At 42.9% G+C, this 22,500-nt stretch overlaps 1 protein-coding gene across 1 annotated transcript in view; it reads right to left on the bottom strand.

The window, feature by feature from the left end:
• Nucleotides 1-2,200: 2,200 nt before the first annotated feature.
• The window catches only part of atp2c1 (ATPase secretory pathway Ca2+ transporting 1), a 25,426-nt gene continuing 5,126 nt past the window's right edge, over nucleotides 2,201-22,500 (bottom strand). Inside the window, 15 exon segments of the mRNA XM_062422045.1 lie at nucleotides 2,201-4,880; nucleotides 5,885-6,026; nucleotides 7,011-7,106; nucleotides 8,685-8,832; nucleotides 8,909-9,025; nucleotides 10,285-10,353; nucleotides 10,588-10,754; nucleotides 11,591-11,641; nucleotides 13,386-13,483; nucleotides 14,481-14,651; nucleotides 15,460-15,616; nucleotides 16,835-16,939; nucleotides 19,104-19,193; nucleotides 19,696-19,791; nucleotides 21,366-21,463. Coding sequence (XP_062278029.1) covers nucleotides 4,759-4,880; nucleotides 5,885-6,026; nucleotides 7,011-7,106; nucleotides 8,685-8,832; nucleotides 8,909-9,025; nucleotides 10,285-10,353; nucleotides 10,588-10,754; nucleotides 11,591-11,641; nucleotides 13,386-13,483; nucleotides 14,481-14,651; nucleotides 15,460-15,616; nucleotides 16,835-16,939; nucleotides 19,104-19,193; nucleotides 19,696-19,791; nucleotides 21,366-21,463 — 1,727 coding nt within the window. The 3' untranslated portion in view covers nucleotides 2,201-4,758.

Raw genomic sequence — 22,500 nt, forward strand, 5'->3', positions numbered from 1 at the left:
ACAAAATGAAAAAAAAAAGCAGAGCGGGTGGTTAGATAGACGTCATGGTGCATATGACGCTAGGGTCGAAATTATAGGCCTAACCATCGCTTTAACTATCTCACCATCCACCTAAATAAGACACATCACACCATCTGAACTGCGTCATAATTACAAACGGCCACTAGATGGCGACAACGTAACTAGTAAATGACGTTGTTTTCTCGTGAGGACGGGCTGGTGGGAGGCAGGATGCACGGGACGCGATGGAGGTCAGGTGATCCGTAATGTGACCTCTGCTGCACATGAAGAGAAATTCTGTCGGGTTTTTTTTCTTAAACAGCGGACAGAGTTTCATGTTTGTTTAGTGTAGCTTAGTTTTGACGATCGCTCCTGTTAGCTTGTTGATGAACCTCATATGTTTTACTGATTACAATAAAACCACAAGAAAGTGTTCATGAGTTTAATTATTTCCACTGTGATTGTTTGACTGCTTTTATTTCTTACATGGACTCAATTATTTGCTCTAATCTGACTTATTTCATTTAATACTTTAATCCGATTATTGTTCAATTTAAGCCTGTGGTTGTGTGATATGAAGGTATAAATACATTCAGCGCACACTACTACTACTACAGTATACCGTTAGCCAGTTAGCTGAGTTAGCCGCCGAGCTAGCCGCCGAGTTAGCCACCGAGCTAGCCGCTGAGCTAGCAGCAGAAAGCTCTCAGACCTAGCGTCCATGTTGCTGGTAGAGGTGGTGACTTTGATTGACAGTTGACACTTGGTAGGGGGGGGGCTTCAGCGGACTCGGCGGCCACTCCCACAGCGTTTGGGAGAAGAGAAATAGGCAGACTATTACACAACTTTGAAGCCTAATTTCATATATTTGGCGATTTTTTTAATCATTCGAAGTTGGCAGGGTGGTTAACAACACACTTTTCTGTGGTATGTCAAACTCAGAACACATATTTATTCTTACTTTACACAGACTTTAATATTCAATCTGATTATTGTTTAATTTAAGCCTGTGGTTGTTTGATATGAAGCTTTATAATCAACACAGCTTTGACTCTTATCAGAACTCACAGGAATGATGATAAAAAACTACACTAAACACTGAAAAAAGAAAGAAAGACAGTAGTTTCCTGTAATATTTAAAAGAAAATCTCACCGTGGGTCATAATTAAAGCTTCATACTGACATCAAGAAAAAGTCTGAATGTTAAAAAAGTCAAAACTTGGAAAAAGGGGGAAAAAAAGAAAAAACCTCTGCTGTTGTTTTATTTACTTTTTGTGGAACATAAATAAATAAAACATGTATAATACAAAATATGACGTTTGAACCAAAAGCTCAACAACATTAGGTTTTCTTATTTTTTCCCCTTCTTTCTTTTATGTATTATTATTATTATTATTATTATTATTATTATGTGCCTTTTGGGAAAAAATTAAATAAAACAAAAACCTTCAAGTTGACTACATTTCCCAGAAAGCACCATTTCTTTTTCATATTGATTAAAAAGGGGGGAAAAGTGGAAGAAGAGAAGAAATAAACACGTCAAAGAAGATTTTTAGTTTGATTCTTTTTTTTAATAATTTAATCTGAAACGGATGAAACAGAAAAGCCATCCGTCCATCTGGAAAGGTTTTTTTTTTTTTTTAATCCCACCAAAGTGGACGTAATTTAAAAATGATGGATGACTCCTATAAGGCACAGAATGAGAAAAAGCATTTAGTATCTGCGTTTGTACCCTGAAGCGACCGTGTCGGCACTGTCGGAGGTTTTTTATTTTGAGGCCTAATTCAACATTTAGACTTCAGGATGTCGCTGACGTTTCACCGTCTGACCAGCAAACAGCAGCCGGAGGAGATTCTGTTATTCTATATATCTTTATTTATTTATTTTTAACCCTCCTGTTGTCCTCGAGTCAAGGAAGGAAGGGAGGAAGACGGAAGGAAAGGAGGAAGGAAGGGAGGAAGAAGGAAAGGAAGGAGGGATGAAGGAAGAAAGAAGAAAGGAGAGGAAGGAAGGAAGAAGGAAGGAAAGGAGGGAGGAAGGAAGGGAGGAAAGACAGAAGGAAGGATTCTGTTATTCTATATATCTTTATTTATTTATTTTTAACCTCCTGTTGTCCTCCAGTCAAGGAAGGAAGGGAGGAAGAAGGAAGGAAAGGAGGGAGGAAGGGAGGAAGGAAAGGAGGGAGGAGGGAAGGAAAGGAAGGAAGGATGGATGGAGGAAAGAAGGAAGGAAGGAGGGAAGGAGAAAAGAAAAGAGGGAGGAAGGAAAGGAAGGAAGGGAGGAAGGAAGAAGGAAGGGAAGGAGGGGAGGAAGGAAGAGGGAAGGAAAGGAGGAAGGACAGAGGAAGGAAGGAAGGAAGGGAGGAAAGAAGGAACAGTCAAAAACAGACGGGGTCATTTTGAGCCGGGAGGACGACAGGAAGCTTAAACAGCCGTATATATATATATTTAAATATATATAAGAGGCTCTTATAATATGAGAGGCGGCGAGTGTAGAAAAGCTTAAATATGACATGAAAAAACGTTTGTTTATTTGTTTATCAGCTGCTCAACTGAAACCAGACATGTTTAATTTATAACCCAGTGTGCGAAGGAACAAGCATGTAAAACAAAGCCTGAACGGCAGCAGGTGTAACGGCACATTCACTTCCTCTTCTCTCGCTTCAGATTCATTTGAGGGATTTTTCAAGATCGAAAAAAAATAAATAAATAAAGCTAATTTTGTGCTTTTCTGTAGAATCTCCATCTTATACAGTCATTTCTGTCTATTATTAAATCATAAAAACAGAATAGTGTTAAAACAAGTGAGAAAATCTTGACCCCCAACTTCTCATTTAGCATTTATAAGCAGCATATAAACAGTTAATACGTCTTTATAACAAACTATAACATCCTTAAAAGCAGATTTAAGTGTTTAATTATGTTTTAACCAACAACTCTAACTGATGAATGACTATATAATAAAGCACTGTAATAATATAAAGTATGTCTTCATTGTAGAAGTTATAATTGAACATTAATAAACACCTAAACATGTCTTTATAATTATGTTCTACTGTGTTATAAACCATTTAGTGCATAATTACTTTAATTATAATTAAATCAGCCAACTCATCATTATATCTATAAATGCTCTTTAATATTAGAGCCAACTGTGTCATCTTCAAAAATCCAAAAATCCAAAGAAATTCAATTTATTATCACAAATTACAACATTTCAGGAGCTGAAAACAGACAATATTTGCAAAATGTCCATAAAAAAATGGACTAACTTGCTTATAAACGCTAAACAGAGCGACTTAAAGTAAAGTTGGACTTGTGTCGAGTCTTAAGAATGAAGAAAAAAGCAGAGCGGACTTTAGAAAAGTTGTTTTTAAGGAATCAAGACTTTTAGCCTGCAGTAGCTGATTTTGGCCACTGGGGGGGCAGCAGAGACAAACTGCCACAATAAAGTTACAGCTATTAAAAATATGCAGATTTTAGTCTTATATTTTTTATTATTTGTTGTTATTTACTTGCAGTTCTTTGCTTTTGTGCAAACTGTTAACTATGAAGGATATTAAGAGTCTAAATAAGACATTAATAAAGATTATTTTACTACAGCACCAGGATTAATCAAGCCGTAGTTAAACCTTAAAAAAAGAAAAAGAAAAGGGAAATAGAAAAAGCTAATTTGAAAATGTAAAATGATAATGAAAAAAAAGGGAAATTTTAAATATAAACATTTAAATGGAAAATCCTCAAAACTGCATAAAAAGATGAAATTGAAAATGTCAATGAAAAAAAACCCAATTTAAATGCAACTACTTTGCAATTTTTCTTTTTTACAATTTAACATTTTCCATTTGCTATTTTTAAATGTAAGTGCCTCTTTAAATATCCTCCATTGTTAACATGTTGCTCTGCCTTTAAATAAATGCTTTAAATGTGAAAATAACCAAAAAACCTAAATCCACACTGAACCGAAAACACACCTAACTAATGATCCAAGGAATGTTTTTAGTACCGTTACACCTCCACCATGAACTTTAACTCCTCCCCCCTCCTTCCCCTCCCCCCCGCCATCGACCGTAAAGTTTAAACCCAACAACAAAACAACAACAGAAGAATTTAAAAAGTCCTGAAAATCAAGCTGAATAGTGGTCAACACCTTCTAAATGATACGAGTAAAAACAGAAGAGTGAAAAAAAAAAGAAAAAAAGAAAAAAAGAAGAAAGGAAATTGCACACGTCTCTAGCCTTGATTCTTCAGACATCTTACACGGCGGGTGTGTGTGTGTGTGTGTGTGTGTGTGTGTGTGTGTTGGGGTGGGGGGGGTTTGGGAGGAAGTTGTAGTCGGTCGTTCCGTGGCAGTTTCCCCCCCCAAAAGAGAGCTTACGAATCTAAAAACGAGGCCGGCACGGAGGAGGAGGAGGCGGAGCTAAAACCGACGCTGCGGGGTTCAGTAGTGAGACCCTCTAACGATGAGTACAGGGTCAGATCTTCCAGCAGCCATCTTGTCCTCCCAGTTTAAACAAAGTCCAGTACCCCCCCCAATAACGCCCCCTACCCAACCCTTTCCCCCCCTTCACCAAAGCAGAGAGCTTCCTCCGGTCCCAGACCAGAGCTTCTCCCTCTGGAGGGTCTCAGAGGAAGTCCTTACAGTCTTAATAAGTCAGTGCCATCAGATGTAAGATCCTTAAAAGCTCCCATCACCTTCATCATCCTCATCATCCTCCAAACCTCTTCTTCCTTGGAGGCGGAGCGGCGGGGGGTTGGATCATACCTCGTGGAAGCTATCGAAGGACGGGCTTTTCTCCAGTCCTCTCCACCTCTCTATCTTCTTGATGGACTCTGAGACGACGCAGACGGAGGAGGTGAGCGCCACCAGGAAGAGCAAGTCTGGAGAGAGAGAGAATAAACACACACACAGCAAAGATTTAATACTGAAGACAGGCAACGAGCAGCAGGAGATACAGACTGTTAAACTCCTGATTGGTTAAAGTGGTTGTTTAATTGACTTATGGCTAAGTCCCGCCCCCAAACGCGAAGAGCCAATCACAGTGCGTACAGCGGTTCCCGTACACTCGGACATTCCCTGCCCGGACGTCCATTGAAATGCATCGTAGAAAGTGTGCGTCTCTGTGTGTGTGTCTCTGTGTGTGTGTCTGTGTGTCTCTGTGTGTGTGTGTGTGTCTCTCTGTGTGTGTGTGTATCTCTGTGTGAGTGTGTGTGTCGCTCTCTGTGTGTTTGTGTGTGTGTGTGTGTGAGAGTGTGTCTCTCTGTGTGTGTGTGTGTGTATCTCTGTGTGAGTGTGTGCGTCGCTCTCTGTGTGTGTGTCTCTGTGTGTGTCTCTCTCTGAGTGTGTGTGTGTGAGTGTGTCTCTCTGTGTGTGTGTGTGTGTCTGTGTGTGTGTGTGTGTGTGTGAGTGTGTCTCTCTGTGTGTGTGTGTCGCTCTGTGTGTGTTTGTGTGTGTGTCTCTCTCTGAGTTTTTTTTTAACCCTAACAGGCCCAAACTTTTCCTAATGTGACCGAAACAGCTCAAAAAGTCAGAAAACTACATATGACCGGGAACTAATCATTAATTATTGATGAATCTGCCAGTTACTATGGTTACTATTAATCTAATGGATTAGTTTGGAGTCGGAGGAAATGACTTCATAACTGTTTGATATTCAGTCTACAGTCACATTTAATAAACTGGAAATAAAGTGAATGGATTATAAACCAGTTGCTGCTGAGCTGTGTTGTGATTGGCTGGTTGCTGAGCTGTGTCGTGATTGGCTGGTTGCTGTGTTGTGATTGGCTGGTTGCTGAGCTGTGTTGTGATTGGCTGGTTGTTGAGCTGTCCTGTGATTGGCTGGTTGCTGAGCTGTGTTGTGATTGGCTGGCTGTTGAGCTCTTACCCAGGATGCTGAGGCTCTCTGTCTGGAAGACGCTCTGCAGAGGAGGGAAGTAGATGACGAGGAGTTGACCCATGATGGAGGCCAGGACGGCGTAACAGAACGTCCTGTTACTGCAGAGACCCATCTCATGAACCATACGAGTCTGAGGAGGAACAACCCAGCTGTTTGTTTAGTGTCAAAGTAACAAGTATCAGGATGTAAATAACAAGTATCAGGATGTAAATAACAAGTATCAGGATGAAAATAACAAGTATCAGGATGTAAATAACAAGTATCAGGATGTAAACAACAAGTATCAGGATGTAAATACCAAGTATCAGGATGAAAATAACAAGTATCAGGATGAAAATAACAAGTATCAGGATGAAGAGCGATGTGTGAAGGTTTTATCATTACATTAACTCCTCACTGTCATTTTGCTTTTTAAAGTGTGTGTGTGTCTCTGTGTTTGTATGTGTGTGTGTGTGTGTGTTTCTCTCTCTCTGTGTGTGTGTCTGTGTGTGTGGGTGTGTTTCTCTCTCTGTGTGTGTCTCTCTGTGTGTGTGTCTCTCTCTCTCTCTGTGTGTGTTTGTCTCTGTGTGTGTGTCTCTCTCTCTCTCTGTGTGTGTTTGTCTCTGTCTCTCTCTGTGTGTGTGTGTGTGTGTGTCTCTCTGTGTATGTGTGTGTCTCTCTCTTTGTGTGTGTCTCTCTCTCTCTCTCTCTCTCTCTCTCTGTGTGTGTGTCTCTGTGTGTGTGTGTGTGTGTGTGTCTCTGTCTTTGTGTGTGTCTCTGTGTGTGTGTGTGTGTGTGTCTCTCTCTCTCTGTGTGTGGGTGTGTCTCTCTCTGTGTGTGTGTGTCTCTCTCTGTGTGTGTGTGTGTGTGTGTCTCTCTGTGTGTGTGTGTGTGTCTCTGTGTCTCTCTGTGTGTGTGTCTCTCTGTGTGTGTGTCTCTCTGTGTGTGTGTGTGTGTCTCTGTGTCTCTCTGTGTGTGTGTCTCTCTGTGTGTGTGTCTCTCTCTGTGATTGTGTGTCTCTCTCTCTGTGTGTGTATGTGTGTGTGTCTCTCTGTGTGTGTGTGTCTCTCTCTGTGTGTGTATGTGTGAGTGTCTCTCTGTGTGTGTCTCTGTGTGTCTGTCTCTCCCTCGTTACCTGTGATCTGGAGCTCAGAGCGTTGAACATGTCGAAGAACACAAAGCAGGTGAAAGTCATGGTTGTGTCTCGAGGAGTGATCACGTTGTCCTGCAACTAAACACAACAAACAACAAACCTGCTCAATTACATCTGATTTAAATCCTCATCTTTTATACTCAGAATATTCTATCAGCACCAGTATGAAAAAAACTTGGATCTAAAACCACAAAATAAAGTTTAACATCACAATATAGCTGCAGAAACTGGATTTAATTAATACTGCCATAAGAAAACATAAAACATTATTTTAACCCTCCTGTTGTCCTCGAGTCAAGGAAGGAAGGGAGGGAGGAAGAAGGAAGGAAAAGAAGGGAGGAAGAAGGAAGGAAAGGAGGGAGGGAGGAAGAAGGAAGGAAAGGAGGGAGGAAGAAGGAAGGAAAGGAGGGAATAAGGGAAGAAGCAGGAAGGAAAGGAGGGAGGGAGGAAGGAAGAAGGAAGGAAAGGAGGAAGGAAGGGAGGAAGAAGGAAGGAAAGGAGGGAGGGAGAAAGGAAGGAGGGAAGGAAGGAAAGGAAAGAAGGAAGGGAAGAAGGGAAGGAAGGAAGGAGAAAGAGAGGAAACAAGGAAGGAGGGAGGGAGGGAGAAAGGAAAAGAGGAAGGAAGTAAAGAAGGAAGGGAGGAAGGAAAGTAAGGAAGGAAGGAAGGAAGGAAAGAAGGAACAGTCAAAACAGACGGGGTCAATTTGACCCGGGAGGACGACACAAAGGTTAAGAAAGCTTCCTGTGATGATGAAAGAGGAGGATAAAGTGATCTACCTCTCTCCAGATGAAAGAGGAGGATAAAGTGATCTACCTCTCTCCAGATGAAAGAGGAGGATAAAGTGATCTACCTCTCTCCAGATGAAAGAGGATAAAGTGATCTACCTCTCTCCAGAAGAAAGAGGAGGATAAAGTGATCTACCTCTCTCCTGATGAAAGAGGAGGATAAAGTGATCTACCTCTCTCCTGATAAAAGAGGAGGATAAAGTGATCTACCTCTCTCCAGATGAAAGAGGAGGATAAAGTGATCTACCTCTCTCCAGATGAAAGAGGAGGATAAAGTGATCTACCTCTCTCCAGATGAAAGAGGAGGATAAAGTGATCTACCTCTCTCCAGATGAAAGAGGAGGATAAAGTGATCTACCTCTCTCCAGATGAAAGAGGAGGATAAAGTGATCTACCTCTCTCCAGAAGAAAGAGGAGGATAAAGTGATCTACCTCTCTCCAGATGAAAGAGGATAAAGTGATCTACCTCTCTCCAGATGAAAGAGGAGGATAAAGTGATCTACCTCTCTCCAGAAGAAAGAGGAGGATAAAGTGATCTACCTCTCTCCAGATGAAAGAGGATAAAGTGATCTACCTCTCTCCAGAAGAAAGAGGAGGATAAAGTGATCTACCTCTCTCCAGAAGAAAGAGGAGGATAAAGTGATCTACCTCTCTCCAGAAGAAAGAGGAGGATAAAGTGATCTACCTCTCTCCAGAAGAAAGAGGAGGATAAAGTGATCTACCTCTCTCCAGATGAAAGAGGAGGATAAAGTGATCTACCTCTCTCCAGATGAAAGAGGAGGATAAAGTGATCTACCTCTCTCCAGATGAAAGAGGAGGATAAAGTGATCTACCTCTCTCCAGAAGAAAGAGGAGGATAAAGTGATCTACCTCTCTCCAGAAGACGAACAGCGTCCCACAGACGATGACGAGCGCTGACACCAGGACCTTGACGATCAGACTTCGGGTGATGATGCTGTCTCTAACGTTACGAGGCGGCTTTCTGATCACATCCCCGTCTACAGGCTCCACGCCCAAACTGACCACAAAAAAACAGTCAACATTCATAACTTAAACTTATGATAATCTACAACAGTTAACTTTCCCCGCTGTACCTCTGAGCAGGAGGTCCGTCCATGATGATGTTGATCCACAGGATCTGCATGGCGTTCAGCGGGTTGGGGAAGTTCATCAGCGTCGCCAAGGAGATGAGTGTCAGAGCTGCAATACTCCTGTAGACCAGCAGGTGGAGACACAGAGAGAAAAGAGAGAGGTTGGTATAAACCATAGACCAGTGGTCTCCAACCCTTCTCCTGGAGAGCTACTGCCCTGCATGTTTTAGGTATCTCCTCACTCTAACTCGTTATCAAGCAGCTGAGGCTCGTCAAAGGGCTTGATAACGAGTTGATTATTAGAATCAGGTGTGTTAGAGTGAGGAGATACCTAAAACATGCAGGGCAGTAGCTCTCCAGGAGAAGGGTTGGAGACCACTGCCATAGACTGTATATAAGAAATGGATGTAACATCCGTGACGTCACCCATTGGTTTATGGACTGCTGCTTGGAAGCGAATAATATCGGATCTGAGCAGCGCCATCTTGAAAATTTCAGGTGCATGCTGGGTAAAAAATAAAAACAGGGATTCTACTTATATGGGCATCAGGAGGAGCATGAGGCGCCCTCCTGAACCTGTGAACCAATCAACCTGTCAATCACGACGTAGCCACGCCCTAATGCATACCCTGCTTTATCGTCACATATAAAATCAGGGAGGCCAAAATGTCCCAAATGAACATCACACTGCATTGAAGAAGGCTTTAAACTAGCGATTGAGACCATAAACACATTTTGAAAACGTTTACTGAGGTTAGAAATCAAGTGAGAAGTTGGTGAATTCTCCATTGACTTGTATAGAGACGGAAGTCCTTTTGACACCAAAACTGTCGCCCCCTGGTGGCCTTTTGATAGAATGCAGTTTTAAGTTACTTCCGCGTTGGCCTCATTTCAGAGGACCGGGACTCCCCGCCTGGTATAACCAGAGTTTTGCTCCGTCCTCTGCTAGGCCTGCTACCCCACCGGGAATGTTTCAGAAGTCTGCTAATATGGTAAATACGGTAGCTCGATCAAATCTGAACAAGTGTCATTAGGCTGCCGTAATTACTGCAGTAGCAGCACAACTAAACAGCCCGATATCATTATATTTCCTCAAATTTAGTAGAATTTCCTTGATTTTTGTGCCTGTACTGTGGGTCATTAGGCTACGTAGTTTCTTTATTTGTCTGTTTTATTCATGTTTATTGCTGAAATATGATCAGGAGGCTTTGAAACGAGCCGCGGCGCCCAATGGGATCACAATGATTGATTAGAGAGGTAGCGATCAGCTCCGGAGGCTTTGTCAGAGCCGTCAACGCGTTGGAATCAAAGAGTCCACACAGGAAATATCAACATAACAGGATTCATCTGGACACTGTGTCAAGTAGTGTTTCACTCACGTGCTCAGCTGGAAGCGGACAAAGTTTTTGATGTTGTTGTAAATCCCTTTTCCCTCCTCGATGGCCGACCTGGAAGCAGAGAACAAACCATTAAAAAAGGCCTTAAACTTAACTTCAGACACTAGACTTTTACAATAAAACTATGCTGAAAATGTGGCATATTCTTTATTCTAAAACTCGACATGACAACACAAATTAAAGACACCTCTAACCTGCCACATATATGTATCAGTCAGTATTTATTACAATCTTTTGCATTTCTTGAATCAATCTGTCATGATCTCCGCCCGCTGTTTGACTCACATGATGGTCTGGAAGTCGTCGTCCACCAGGATCATGTCGGCCGCCTCTTTGCAGACGTCGGTTCCCGTCTGGCCCATCGCCACGCCGATGTCAGCGGCCTTCAGAGCCACAGCGTCGTTCACGCCGTCGCCCGTCATCGCCACCACGGCGCCGATGTTCTGGAGAGACTGCAGAAGGAACTCTCAGGGTTTATTACTGAGATACGGCCTTTACAAACTCTCACTCTATCCTTTATATTATAACCCTACTGTTGTCCTCGAGTCAAGGAAGGAAGGGAGGAAGAAGGAAAGAAAAGAGGAAGAAGGAAGGGAGGAAAGGAGGGAGGGAGGAAGGAAAGAAGGAAGGAAAGGAGGGAAGAAGGAAGGAAGGAAGGAAGACGGAAGGAAAGGAGGGAGGGAGGGAGGAAGGAAGGAAAGAAGGAAGGAGAGGAAGAAGGAAGGAAGGAAGGGTAGAAAGGAAGATGGAAGGAAAGGAGGGAGGAAAAAGGACGAGGAAAAAGGACGGAAAGAAAGGAGGAAGGAAGGGAGGAAGAAGGAAGGAAAGGAAGACAGAAAGAAAGGAGGGAGGAAGAAGGAAAGGAGGAAGGAAGGAAGGGAGGAAGGAAGACGGAAGGAAAGGAGGGAGGGAGGGAGGAAGGAAGAAGGAAGGAAAGGAGGGAGGAAGGAAGATGGAAGGAAAGGAGGAAGGAAGGAAGGTAGGAGGGAGGGAGGAAAGAAGGAAGGAGGGAGGGAGAAAGGAAAAGAGGAAGGGAGGAAGGAAAGAAAGAAGGACAGACAGAAGGAAGCATGGAAGGAAAGAAGGAACAGTCAAAACAGACGGGGTCAATTTGACCCGGGAGGACAACACGAAGGTTAAAGTGTCATATTTGTATTCTCTGTATGTTTGCAGCCAAACGGTATGAGAGGAACAAACATTAAACGGGTCATATATGGTTCAAAGGTTGCTGGTTCAAATCCCCACAGCTGTTCCTCACATCTGTAAATCTGTAAATGGTTCTGCTCACCTTGACGATCTTCAGCTTGTGTCTTGGACTGGCTCGATAAAACACGGTTACCTGAAATAAAAACACACATTCTGTTACGTTCAACTGTATAAATAAAGTCTCGGCTCTGTTCGTGCTTCCTTTAGTCGTTAAGAAACTCAATGCAGTCGCACAGCAGCAGATTATTTTTAGCAGCCAACTGTTAATTTTTCTGCCTTTTTTTAACACATGAAAGGGTGGTGGAGCACTGAGCTGGGAGATGAACTGAATATATCTTAATATTTATTAGTCACTGTACTCTGGAGAGCTTCAGATCTGATCGGATAAGTTTAACATAATTTCTGCTGGTTCTTTACTTCATAGAATAAATCAGGTTTTTATTTTATTGTCCACCAGAGTCTGTAGCTCACCAGAAATCAGCAACAGGAAATGTGACACATAGAACAAATGTGGCAACAGGAAATCACAGAAAGAAATCAACACATATGTTCGGGCCGGACGATATAGACACAATTAAAATCACGATATTTTTGACCAAATACTGGTGCTTCCACAAAATATTTACACAATCACATTTTTGTTAAATAATCATCAGTAATGTGGAAATGATGACATGACTGAGCAATCTGATAGGTTCAAAACATTTTTAAAAATTTACGGTAATGCAGAATTTACTGTCAAACCAGGAAAAGACAACACTGATTACAAATCACAATATTACGATATTACCAAAATCTAAGACGATACCTAGTGTTATATCATGATATTACGATAATAAGACGATATTTAGTCTTATATCAAGATATTACGATACTAAGATGATATCTAGTCTTATATTGCGATATTACGATACTAAGACAATATTTAGTCTCATATCACGATATTACGATACTAAGACGATATCTTGTCTCATATCACGATATAAAGACAATATTTAGTCTCATATCACGATATCACGATACTAAGATGATATCTAGTCTCATATCACGATACTAAAACAAAATCTAGTCTTATATCACGATATTACGATACTAAGATGATATTTAGTCCCATATCACGACAATATTTAGTCTCATATCACGATATTACGATACTAAGACGATATCTAGTCTCATATCACGATATTACGATACTAAAACGATATCTAGTCTTATATTGCGATATTACGATACTAAGATGATACCTAGTCTTATATCACGATACTAAGACGATATGTAGTCTCATATCACGATATTACGATACTAAGACGATATCTAGTCTCATATCACGATATTACGATACTAAGACGATATTTAGTCTTTTATCACGATATTATGATACTAAGACGATATTTAGTCTTATATCATGATTACGATACTAAGACGATATCTAGTCTCATATCATGATATTACGATACTAAGATGATCTCTAGTCATATATCACGATATTATGATATCCAAAATCTAAGACGATATCTAGTCTCATATCACAATATTACGATGCTAAGACGATATCTAGTCTCATATCACGGTATTGATATAATATCGATATATTGCCCAGCCCCAACATATGTATAATGTACACTAGTAAAACAATAAAAATACTTTAAGCCCACAACATGAAAATATAATTATATAAAGGTTAAAAATAACTTTAACCATTAAACTCTGGTTGTTTGTACCAACTCTTTGCAACCAGGCAGACTGGAGACGTGATGAATAAATACAGAATCTAAGTACTGAATTTGAGAGCAGTCAGAAAACGATGGAGGTTCGAGTGTTTATGACACAGTGTGTGAAATAAAGTGATGTGTTGATGTGTGTTTGTTGTTTCTCACTCTGGAGACGATGTTTGAAAGCTGCTGCAGGTCGAGCTGATCCACCTCGTCTCCGGACAAACACTGACAGCCTTTAGAGAAGAGACCCAGACGACTGGCTGCAGGGAAACAGACGAGGGTCGATTATTAAAAACATTTGGGATGATGAGAGTACAAAACTAAATATATAACACAGGTCTAGTTATTTATTACAAATGTTAACGAGGAATAGTTTCATGTTATGACTTTAAAGGAAAACTCTGAAAACTTTCTCATGATTTTAGATTCTGGGATGCGTTTAGAAACTATTTAAATGAAAGAAACAGAATGAAATGAGTGTTACTATTTGTGTTTGCATGTGCAGATTAGTGTGTATATACCAGGCGGGGATTTCTGGTCCTCTGAAATGATGCCAACACGGAAGTAACTTAAAACTGCATTCTATCAAAAGGCCACCAGGGGGCGACAGTTTTGGTGTCAAAAGGACTTCCGTCTCTATACAAGTCAATGGAGAATTCACCAACTTCTCACTTGATTTCTAACCTCAGTAAACGTTTTCAAAATGTGTTTATGGTCTCAATCGCTAGTTTAAAGCCTTCTTCAATGCAGTATGATGTTCATTTGGGACATTTTGGCCTCCCTGATTTTATATGTGACGATAAAGCAGGGTATGCATTAGGGCGTGGCTACGTCGTGATTGACAGGTTGATTGGTTCACAGGTTCAGGAGGGCGCCTCATGCTCCTCCTGATGCCCATATAAGTAGAATCCATGTTTTTATTTTTCCCGCCATGCACCTGAAATTTTCAAGATGGCGCTGCTCAGATCCGATACTATTGGCCTCCGAGCAGCAGTCCACAAACCAATGGGTCCGAGTTTAAAATAAGCACCCGCAAAATGGGTTTACCTCATCAGTCTCTGTGTCTGTATCTATGTTGGTTAAGTGTAGATGTAATTATAATAAAAATAATGACGTCCAAAATCGTGTTTAATCAAAAGGAGAAGAAGTGAATGAAGACTTTTTGAATATAAGGAGTCAGCTTTGTTTTTGTTTTTTAAAGTAAAGTCTCTCTAAGTCTCAAAATCTCTATGAGCAACACTGGTTCCTGGCTCTGACCTATGGACACGGCCGTCTCCTGAGAGTCTCCGGTGATCATTTTGATGGCGACTCCGGAGCTGATGAGCGCCGCAACGGCTTCTTTGACCCCTGACCTCGGAGGGTCGATGATGCCCACCAGACCCAGAAAGGTCAAAGCTCCCATCTCAGAGCCAGACGCAAACGCCAAGACTGGAAGAGGAAGGAGACAGAAAATAAACACATTTATTTACACATGAAGATCATCTTTAGAAGGAAAAGGGAGGAAGGAAGGAAGGAAGGAAGGAAAGAAAGAAGGAAGAAAGGGAGGAAGGAAAGGTGGAAGAAAGGAAGGAAGGAAAGATGGAAGGAAAGAAGGAAGGAAGGAATGAAGGAAGGAGGAAAGGGAGGAAGGAAAGATGAAAGGAAGGAAAGGGAGGAAGGAAAGATGGAGGAAGGAAGGAAGGAAAGATGGAAGGAAGGAAGGAAGGAAAGATGGAAGGAAGGAAGGATGGACAAAAGAATGAAGGAAGGACATAAGGAAGAAAGGGAGGAAGGACAGAGGGCAGGATAGGGGGAAGAAAAGAAGACAGGAATGAAAGATGGAAGAAAGGAAGGAAGGAAAGATGGAAGGAAGAAACGAAGGAAGGAAGGAAGTTAGGATGGAAGCAAGGAAGGATGGACACACAGAATGAAGGAAGGAAGGAAAAGAACACAGGAAGGAAAGATAGAAGAAAGGGAGGAAGGACAGATGGCAGGAAGGAAGGAAGAAAAGATGGAAGGAAGGAAAGATTGATTGATGAACTGATTGAGGAAAAGCGCAACAGTGACGAATCAAACATTAATCAAGCTCATACAGGTCGAGTGATTAGCTGATGAATCTTTACTCCCCGGCAGGTAAAATAAGTTTAATAAAAGGAGTTAAATCATGTTATTTATTCAGCTTATTATATTAACGTATTAATATTAGCGTATTTAACCATCAGCAGCGTGTTAAACCATCAGAGGAGCGATGTGTTACCTCTCAGCCCGCCGCTGCCCATGTAGCTGATCTGCTGCTGGTAGAGCTCCCTCTGCTGGTGGCTCAGAGGAAGTACGCTTCCTCTGCTGTTGTAAGAGCTGCAGAAACGGATCACCTGCTCGTACGCTCCCTTCATGAAATACACCGGAGGCTTGTCCTGGAGGAGGAGGAAGAGGAGGAGGACGAGGAGGGAGAGGAAGAGGAGGAAGAGGAGGAGGGGGAGGAGGAGGAGGAGGGGGGAGAAGAGGAGGAGGTGGAGGAGGGAGAAGAAGAGGAGGATGGGGAAGAGGAGGAGGAGGGAGAGGAAGAGGAGGGGGGAGGAGGAGGAAGAAAAAGGAGGAGAGGGAGGATGAAGAGGAGGAGGAGGAGGAGAGGGGGAGGAGGAGGGAGAAGAGGAGGAGGAGGAGGGAGAAGAGGTAGGGGAGGAGGAGGAAGAAAAGGAGGAGAGGGAGGATGAAGAGGAGGAGGAGGAAGAGGAGGGGGAGAGGAGGAGGAGGAGGAGGAAGAAGAGGAGGAGGAAGAAGAAGAGGAAGAGGAGGACGACGAGGGGAAGAGGAGGAGCAGGAAGAGGAGGAGGAAGAGGAGGAGGAAGCGAAGGAGGAGAAGGAGGAAGAGGAGGAAGAAGAGGAGGAGGAGGAAGAAGAGGAGGAGGAGGAAGAGGAGGAGGAGGAAGAAGAAGAGGATGGGGATGAGGAAAGAGAGGAGGAGGAGGAAGAGGAGGGGGAGAATGAGGAAGAGGAGGGGGAACAGGAAGAAGAGCAGGAAGAGGAAGAGGAGGAAGAAGAGGAGGAGAAGAGGAGAGAGGAGGGAGAGGAGGAGGAAGAGGAGGAGTAGGAAGAGCAGAAAGAGGAGGTAGAGGAGGAAAAAGAAGATGAGGAGGAGGAAGAGGAGGAGGAGGAGGAAGAAGAGGAGGAGGAATAGTAGGATGAGGATGAGGAAGATGAGGAAGAGGCAGATTTAATAAAGCTCATTATAACACAGAGGGGAAAAACACTTTAAACAGATTCATTAATTCATATTTTCATTTATAAAAGAATAAAAGATTCATGAGTTCAAGAAAATCTATCCTAACATGTTAATTGGTTTGATCGTCTCAGTCCTTCAACATCAATAATTAATAAACTATAACAGCTTTTATTCTTTACATTTTTATTGTGAAACTTTATTCATATTATTTATCATTCAGTCTTTTTCACACTTATATATTTTTTCTCTTATGTTCAACATCAGATAACTAAGATATTTATAGTCGTACTGAGTCAAAAATCATCTTTAATAAGTGAGAGACTTCATTATATATAAAAGTAGCATCATGTATCATCAGGTATTGATTATTGATTATTGATTATTGATTATTGATTATTAGAGTTCTGACCTGCTGGGTTCGGTGAACGCAGCGAATAGCCATCCACTTCTTATCAGAGCTGAACGGATGCTCCTCCACACGCACGTACTCCTGCTGGAGGCCTTCAAGACCCATCTACACACACACACACACACAGAGAGAGACACACACACACACACACACAGAGAGAAAGAGAGAGACACACACACACACACACACACACACACACACACACACACACACACACAGAGAGAGACACACACACACAAACACACACACACACACACATAGCATACACACACACACACACACACACACACACACACACACACACACACACACACACACACACACACATACAGACATTTAAAAATCATTCTCCGACATTATAAATAACCCATTTTCAGGAGCATTAAGTCTTATTTAACCCTCCTGTTGTCCTCGAGTCAAGGAAGGAAGGGAGGAAGAAGGAAGGAAGGGAGGAAGAAGGAAGGAGGGAAGGAGAGAGGAAGGAAAGGAGGAAAGGAGAAAGGAAGGAAGGGAGGAAAGGAAAGGAGGAAAGGAAGGAAGGAAAGGAGGGAGGAAGGAAGGAATGGAGGAAGAAAGAAGGAATTGAGGAAGGAAGGGAGTAGGAAGGTAGGAGGGAAGGAAGGAAGGAAAGGAGGGAGGAAGGAAGGGAGGAAGAAGGAAGGAAAGGAGGAAGGAAGGGAGAAAAAAGGAAGGGAGGAAGGAAGGGAGGAAGAAGGAAGGAGGGAAGGAAGGAAAGGAGGGAAGGAAGGAAAGGAGGGAGGAAGTAAGGGAGGAAGGAAGGGAGGAAGAGGGAAGGAAAGGAGGAAGGAAGGAAGGAAGGAGGAAGAAGGAAGGAGGGGAGGAAGGAAGGAAAGTAGGGAGGAAGGAAGGAGGAAAGGAAAGGAGGAAGGAAAGGGAGGAAGGACGGAGGAGAGAAGGAAGGTAGGAGAGAGGACGAAAGAAGGAAGGAGGGAGGGAGGGAGAAAGGTAAAGAGCAAGGGAGGAAGGAAGGAAAGAGGAAAGAAGGAAGGGGGGAAGGTAGGGGGAGGAAAGAAAGAGAGAAGGAGGGAGGGAGGAAGGACAGATGGAAGGAAGGATGGAAGGAAAGAAGGAACAGTCAAAACAGACGGGGTCAGTTTGACCCAGGAGGACGACAGGAAGCTTAAACCTGATGCTGCTCATCTTACCACTGAGCCTTATCTAATAATATTTTATCTTTTGTAACTTTGAGCTCCAGACTTTCACTCCTGAGCTCAGCAGCAGTTTGGTTTATTATAAATATGAAGATGTGACGCATGTGGAAGAGATTTCTCATCCAGACGTTCAAAAAACAGACAGAATTAAAAATTAAAGACGAGCCGCGTGACTCATCGTCTCCCCCGGTTACGCCAGCGAGGAGCAGAAGAGCTGCGACCAATGAAAAGGAGACGATGATGAAGAAGATGATGATGATGAAGATGATGATGAAGATGTGTCTTCTGGAAGCTTCTTCATCCTTCAGGCTGCACAGACTCGTCTTTTCATCATCACAACGTTTTGTGCAGCGTGATGATGCAACACGGAGGACACGCTGCTGCTGCTGCTGCTGCAACCCGACTTCACAAACGCTGAGAGGAAACTCAGTGGGAAGGTTTATATGTGTGTGTGTGTGTGTGTGCGCGCACGTGTCTCTCTCTATGTGTCTGTATCTGTGTGTGTGTGTGTGTGTCTCTTTACGTGTGTTTGTGTGTGTGTCTCTGTGTGTCTGTCTCTATGTGTGTGTCTCTCTATGTGTGTGTGTGTCTCTTTATGTGTGTGTTTGTGTGTGTGTCTCTGTGTGTGTGTGTGTCTCTATGTGTGTGTCTCTCTATGTGTGCTTGTGTGTGTGTCTCTCTATGAGTGTGTGTGTGTGTGTGTCTCTATGTGTGCTTGTGTGTGTGTGTGTGTGTGTGTGTCTCTCTATGTGTGTGTCTCTCTATGTGTGTGTCTCTCTATGTGTGTGTCTCTCTCTATGTGTGTGTGTCTCTCTCTATGTGTGCTTGTGTGTGTGTGTGTGTCTCTCTATGAGTGTGTGTGTGTGTTTGTATTTATAAAACCTTGTAAATCAGTGTTTAAAGTCTATTATTTATTCTACTGTTTTCTATCTGAGGAACCTTCGGCCTGTTCTGGGCCGCGAGCCGCATGTTTGACACCGCTGATAATGGTTCCAGTTGAATCCTGCTACTGGTTCTGGTTCTGGTTCTTATCTTATTATCGTATCAACATGTCGGAGAATCTCAGGTTGAGACTTTTGTTCGTTGTGTGTTTTTACCTTCATAGCGAGAGCGATGAGCGCTCCTTCTGTAGGCCGACCAAGCAGAGTCCTGCTCCTGATGACGGAGTCATTACACACACAGCCCACCTGGAGACACACACACACACACACACACACACACACACACACACACACACACACACACACACACACACACACACACACACACACACACACACACACACACAGAGAGAGAGAGACACACACACACACACACACACACACACACACACACAGAGAGAGAGACACACACACACACACAGACACACACAGAGAGAGAGAGACACACACACACACACACACACACAGAGAGAGAGACACACACACACAGAGAGAGAGAGAGAGAGACACACACACACACACAGAGAGAGAGACACACACACACACACACACACACACACACACACACACACCAGTTAATATATATTTTCTCTCTTTTGTCCATCTGACACTAACCATAGTTCATATAATTTAATATCTTACAGCAGCTTTATTTCATAATGTCGGTCATAATAATAATAATAATAATAATAATAATAATAACTTAATAACATAATAATAATAATAACATAATAACTTAATAACTCACCTCGACTATCCTGCTGATGGACGAACAGGAGAAACCGTGGATCATCTCTCCGTCCAGTAGAACGTCTCCTGCTCCGTTGTATCCGACGCCGGTCACCTGAGAATAAAACATCGTGACTCAACTTCTCAGAAAAGAGAAACACGATCGCTGAACTAAAATGCTAAGTTTGACATCCCTGCTTTACAGCGTTTAGGAGGAAGAGGAGGAGGAAGAGAAAGAGGAGGAAGACGAGGAGGACAGGAGGAGGAGGAAGAGAAAGGGGAGTAGGAGGAAGAGGAGGAAGAGGAGAGAAAAAAGAGGAAGAGAAGAGGAGGAGGAGGAAGAGGAAGACGAGGAGGAAGAGAAAGAGGAGGAAGACGAGGAGGACAGGAGGAAGAGGAGGAAGAGGAGGAAGAGAAAGAGGAAGAGAAAGAGAGGAGGAGTAAGAGAAAGAGCAGGAGGAGGAAGACAAGGAGGAGAGGAGAGGAGGAGGAAGAGAAAGGGAGTAGGAGGAGGAGGAAGATGAGGAGGAAGAGGAAGAGAAAGAGGAGTAGGAGGAGGAGAGGAGGAAGAGGTAGAGAAAGAGGAGGAGGAGGAGGAAGAAGAGAGGAGGAGGAGGAAGACAAGGAGGAGGAAGAAGACGAGGAGGACAGGAGGAGGAGGAAGAGAAAGGGGAGTAGGAGGAAGAGAAAGGGGAGTAGAGGAAGAGGAGGAAGAGGAGGAAGAGGAGGAGGAAGACAAGGAGGAGGAGGAAGACGAGGAGGAAGAGAAGACGAGGAGAAGAGAAAGGGAGGAGGAGGAAGATGAGGAGGAAGAGGAAGAGGAAGAGAAAGAGGAGTAGGAGGAGGAGAGGAGGAAGAGGTAGAGAAAGAAGAGGAGGAGGAGGAAGAAGAGAGGAGGAGGAGGAAGACAAGGAGGAGGAGAAGACAAGGAGAGAGGAGGAGGAAGAGAAAGGGGAGTAGGAGGAGGAGGAAGATGAGGAGGAAGAGGAAGAGGAGGAGGAGAGGAGGAAGAGGAGAGAAAGAGGAGGAAGAGGAAGAAAAGGAGGAGGAGGAGGAAGAAGAGAGGAGGAGGAGGAAGACAAGGAGGAGGAGGAAGACGAGGAGGAGAGGAGGAGGAAGAGAAAGGGGAGTAGGAGGAGGAGGAAGATGAGGAGGAAGAGGAAGAGGAGGAGGAGAGGAGGAAGAGGAAGAGAAAGAGGAGGAAGAGGAAGAAAAGGAGGAGGAGGAAGAGGAGGAGGAGGAAAGGAGGAGGATGGGGAAGAGGAGGAAGAGAAAGAGGAGGAAGAAGAGGAGGTAGAGAAAGAGGAGGAGGAAGAGAAAGAGGAGGAAGAAGAGGAGGAGAGGAGGAGGAGGAGAAAGAAGAGGAGGAAAAGGAGGGAGAGGAGGAAGAGAAAGAGGAGGAAGACGAGGAGGGAGAGGAGGAAGAAGAGGAGGTAGAGAAAGAGGAGGAGAGGAGGAGGAAGACGAGAGAGAGAGGAGGAAGAAGAGAAAGAGGAGGAGGAAGAGAAAGAGGAGGAGGAAGAGGAGGAGAGGAGGAAAAAGGAGGGAGAGGAGGAAGAGAAAGAGGAGGAAGAAGAGGAGGAAGAGAAAGAGGAGGAGGAAGAGAAGAGGAGGAGGAGTATTTGCCCCTGATCATTATGTAAAGGTTAAAGCTACTATAAGCTTATATAAGGTTTATAAAGCGCTGACCTCGGCGTGGAGTCCGTCTGACGTGTACAGCTGAGTGACCGTCATCTCGTTCTTCGTCAGAGTTCCTGTCTTATCTGAACAGATCACGTTACAGCATCCTGACGGAGAGGAAACACAGATACAGACATTAATATCATTAATATCATTAATATCATAAATATCATTAATATCATAAATATCATAAATATCATAAATATCACAACATGAACCAGACACACTCATATCTGAATTCATGTCTCCATATTAAACATTATCAAGTGTTTAAAAAGGATCAGAAACACTTTGTTAGTTCATTTTATTTTAGTTTTGATGAATTCTTTGATGAGTTTATTTTTAAATCTTTGACTTTAAGGAATAAAACCTGTTAAACAATATAAAGGCTGCTGTTAAATCACTGATTAATGTTCATTAGTATAAATCAATTAAACTTTATTTATATAGAACTTTTCATACATAGTAAACCTTTTCCTTCCTTCCTTCTCTTCCCTCCTTCCTTCCTTCTCTTCCCTCTTTCCTTCTCTTCCCTCCTTCCTTCCTTCCTTCCTTCCCTCCTTCTCTTCCCTTCTTTCGTCCATATTTCCTTCCTTCCGTCTTTCCTTCCTTCCTTCTCTTCCCTCCTTCCATCTTTCCTTCCTTCCTTCCCTCTCTCCTCCCATCCTTCTCTTCCTTCCTTCCTCATTCCTTCCATCTTTCTTTCCTTCCTTCCTCCTTCCTTCCATCTTTCTTTCTTCCTTCCATCCATCTTTCCTTCCTTCTCTTCCCTCCTTCCTTCCTTTCTTCCATATGTCCTTCCTTCCTTCTTTCCTTTCTTCCATCTTTCCTTCTTTCCATCTTTCCTTCCTTCCATCTTTCCTCCTTCCTTCCCTCCTTCCACCTTCCCTTCATTCTCTTCCCTCCTTCCTTCCATCTTTCCTTCCTTCTCTTCCTTCCTTCCATTTTTCGTTCCATCCTTCCTTCCTTCCCTTCTTCCTTATTTCCTTCCTTTATTCCTTTCCTCCTTCCTTCCTTAATAAATATATAAATAAAAAAGTCACTATAAAGCAAAGTGGCGGAGTATTAAATAGAAAACAACAATAAGAGGAAAATTAAACTAAAAATAAAGAAATGTGAAAAAGTAAACGGTGGAAAATAAAAA

This window comes from Scomber scombrus, chromosome 7 (assembly GCF_963691925.1).
Source record: "Scomber scombrus chromosome 7, fScoSco1.1, whole genome shotgun sequence".
Classification (NCBI taxonomy): Eukaryota; Metazoa; Chordata; class Actinopteri; order Scombriformes; family Scombridae; genus Scomber; species Scomber scombrus.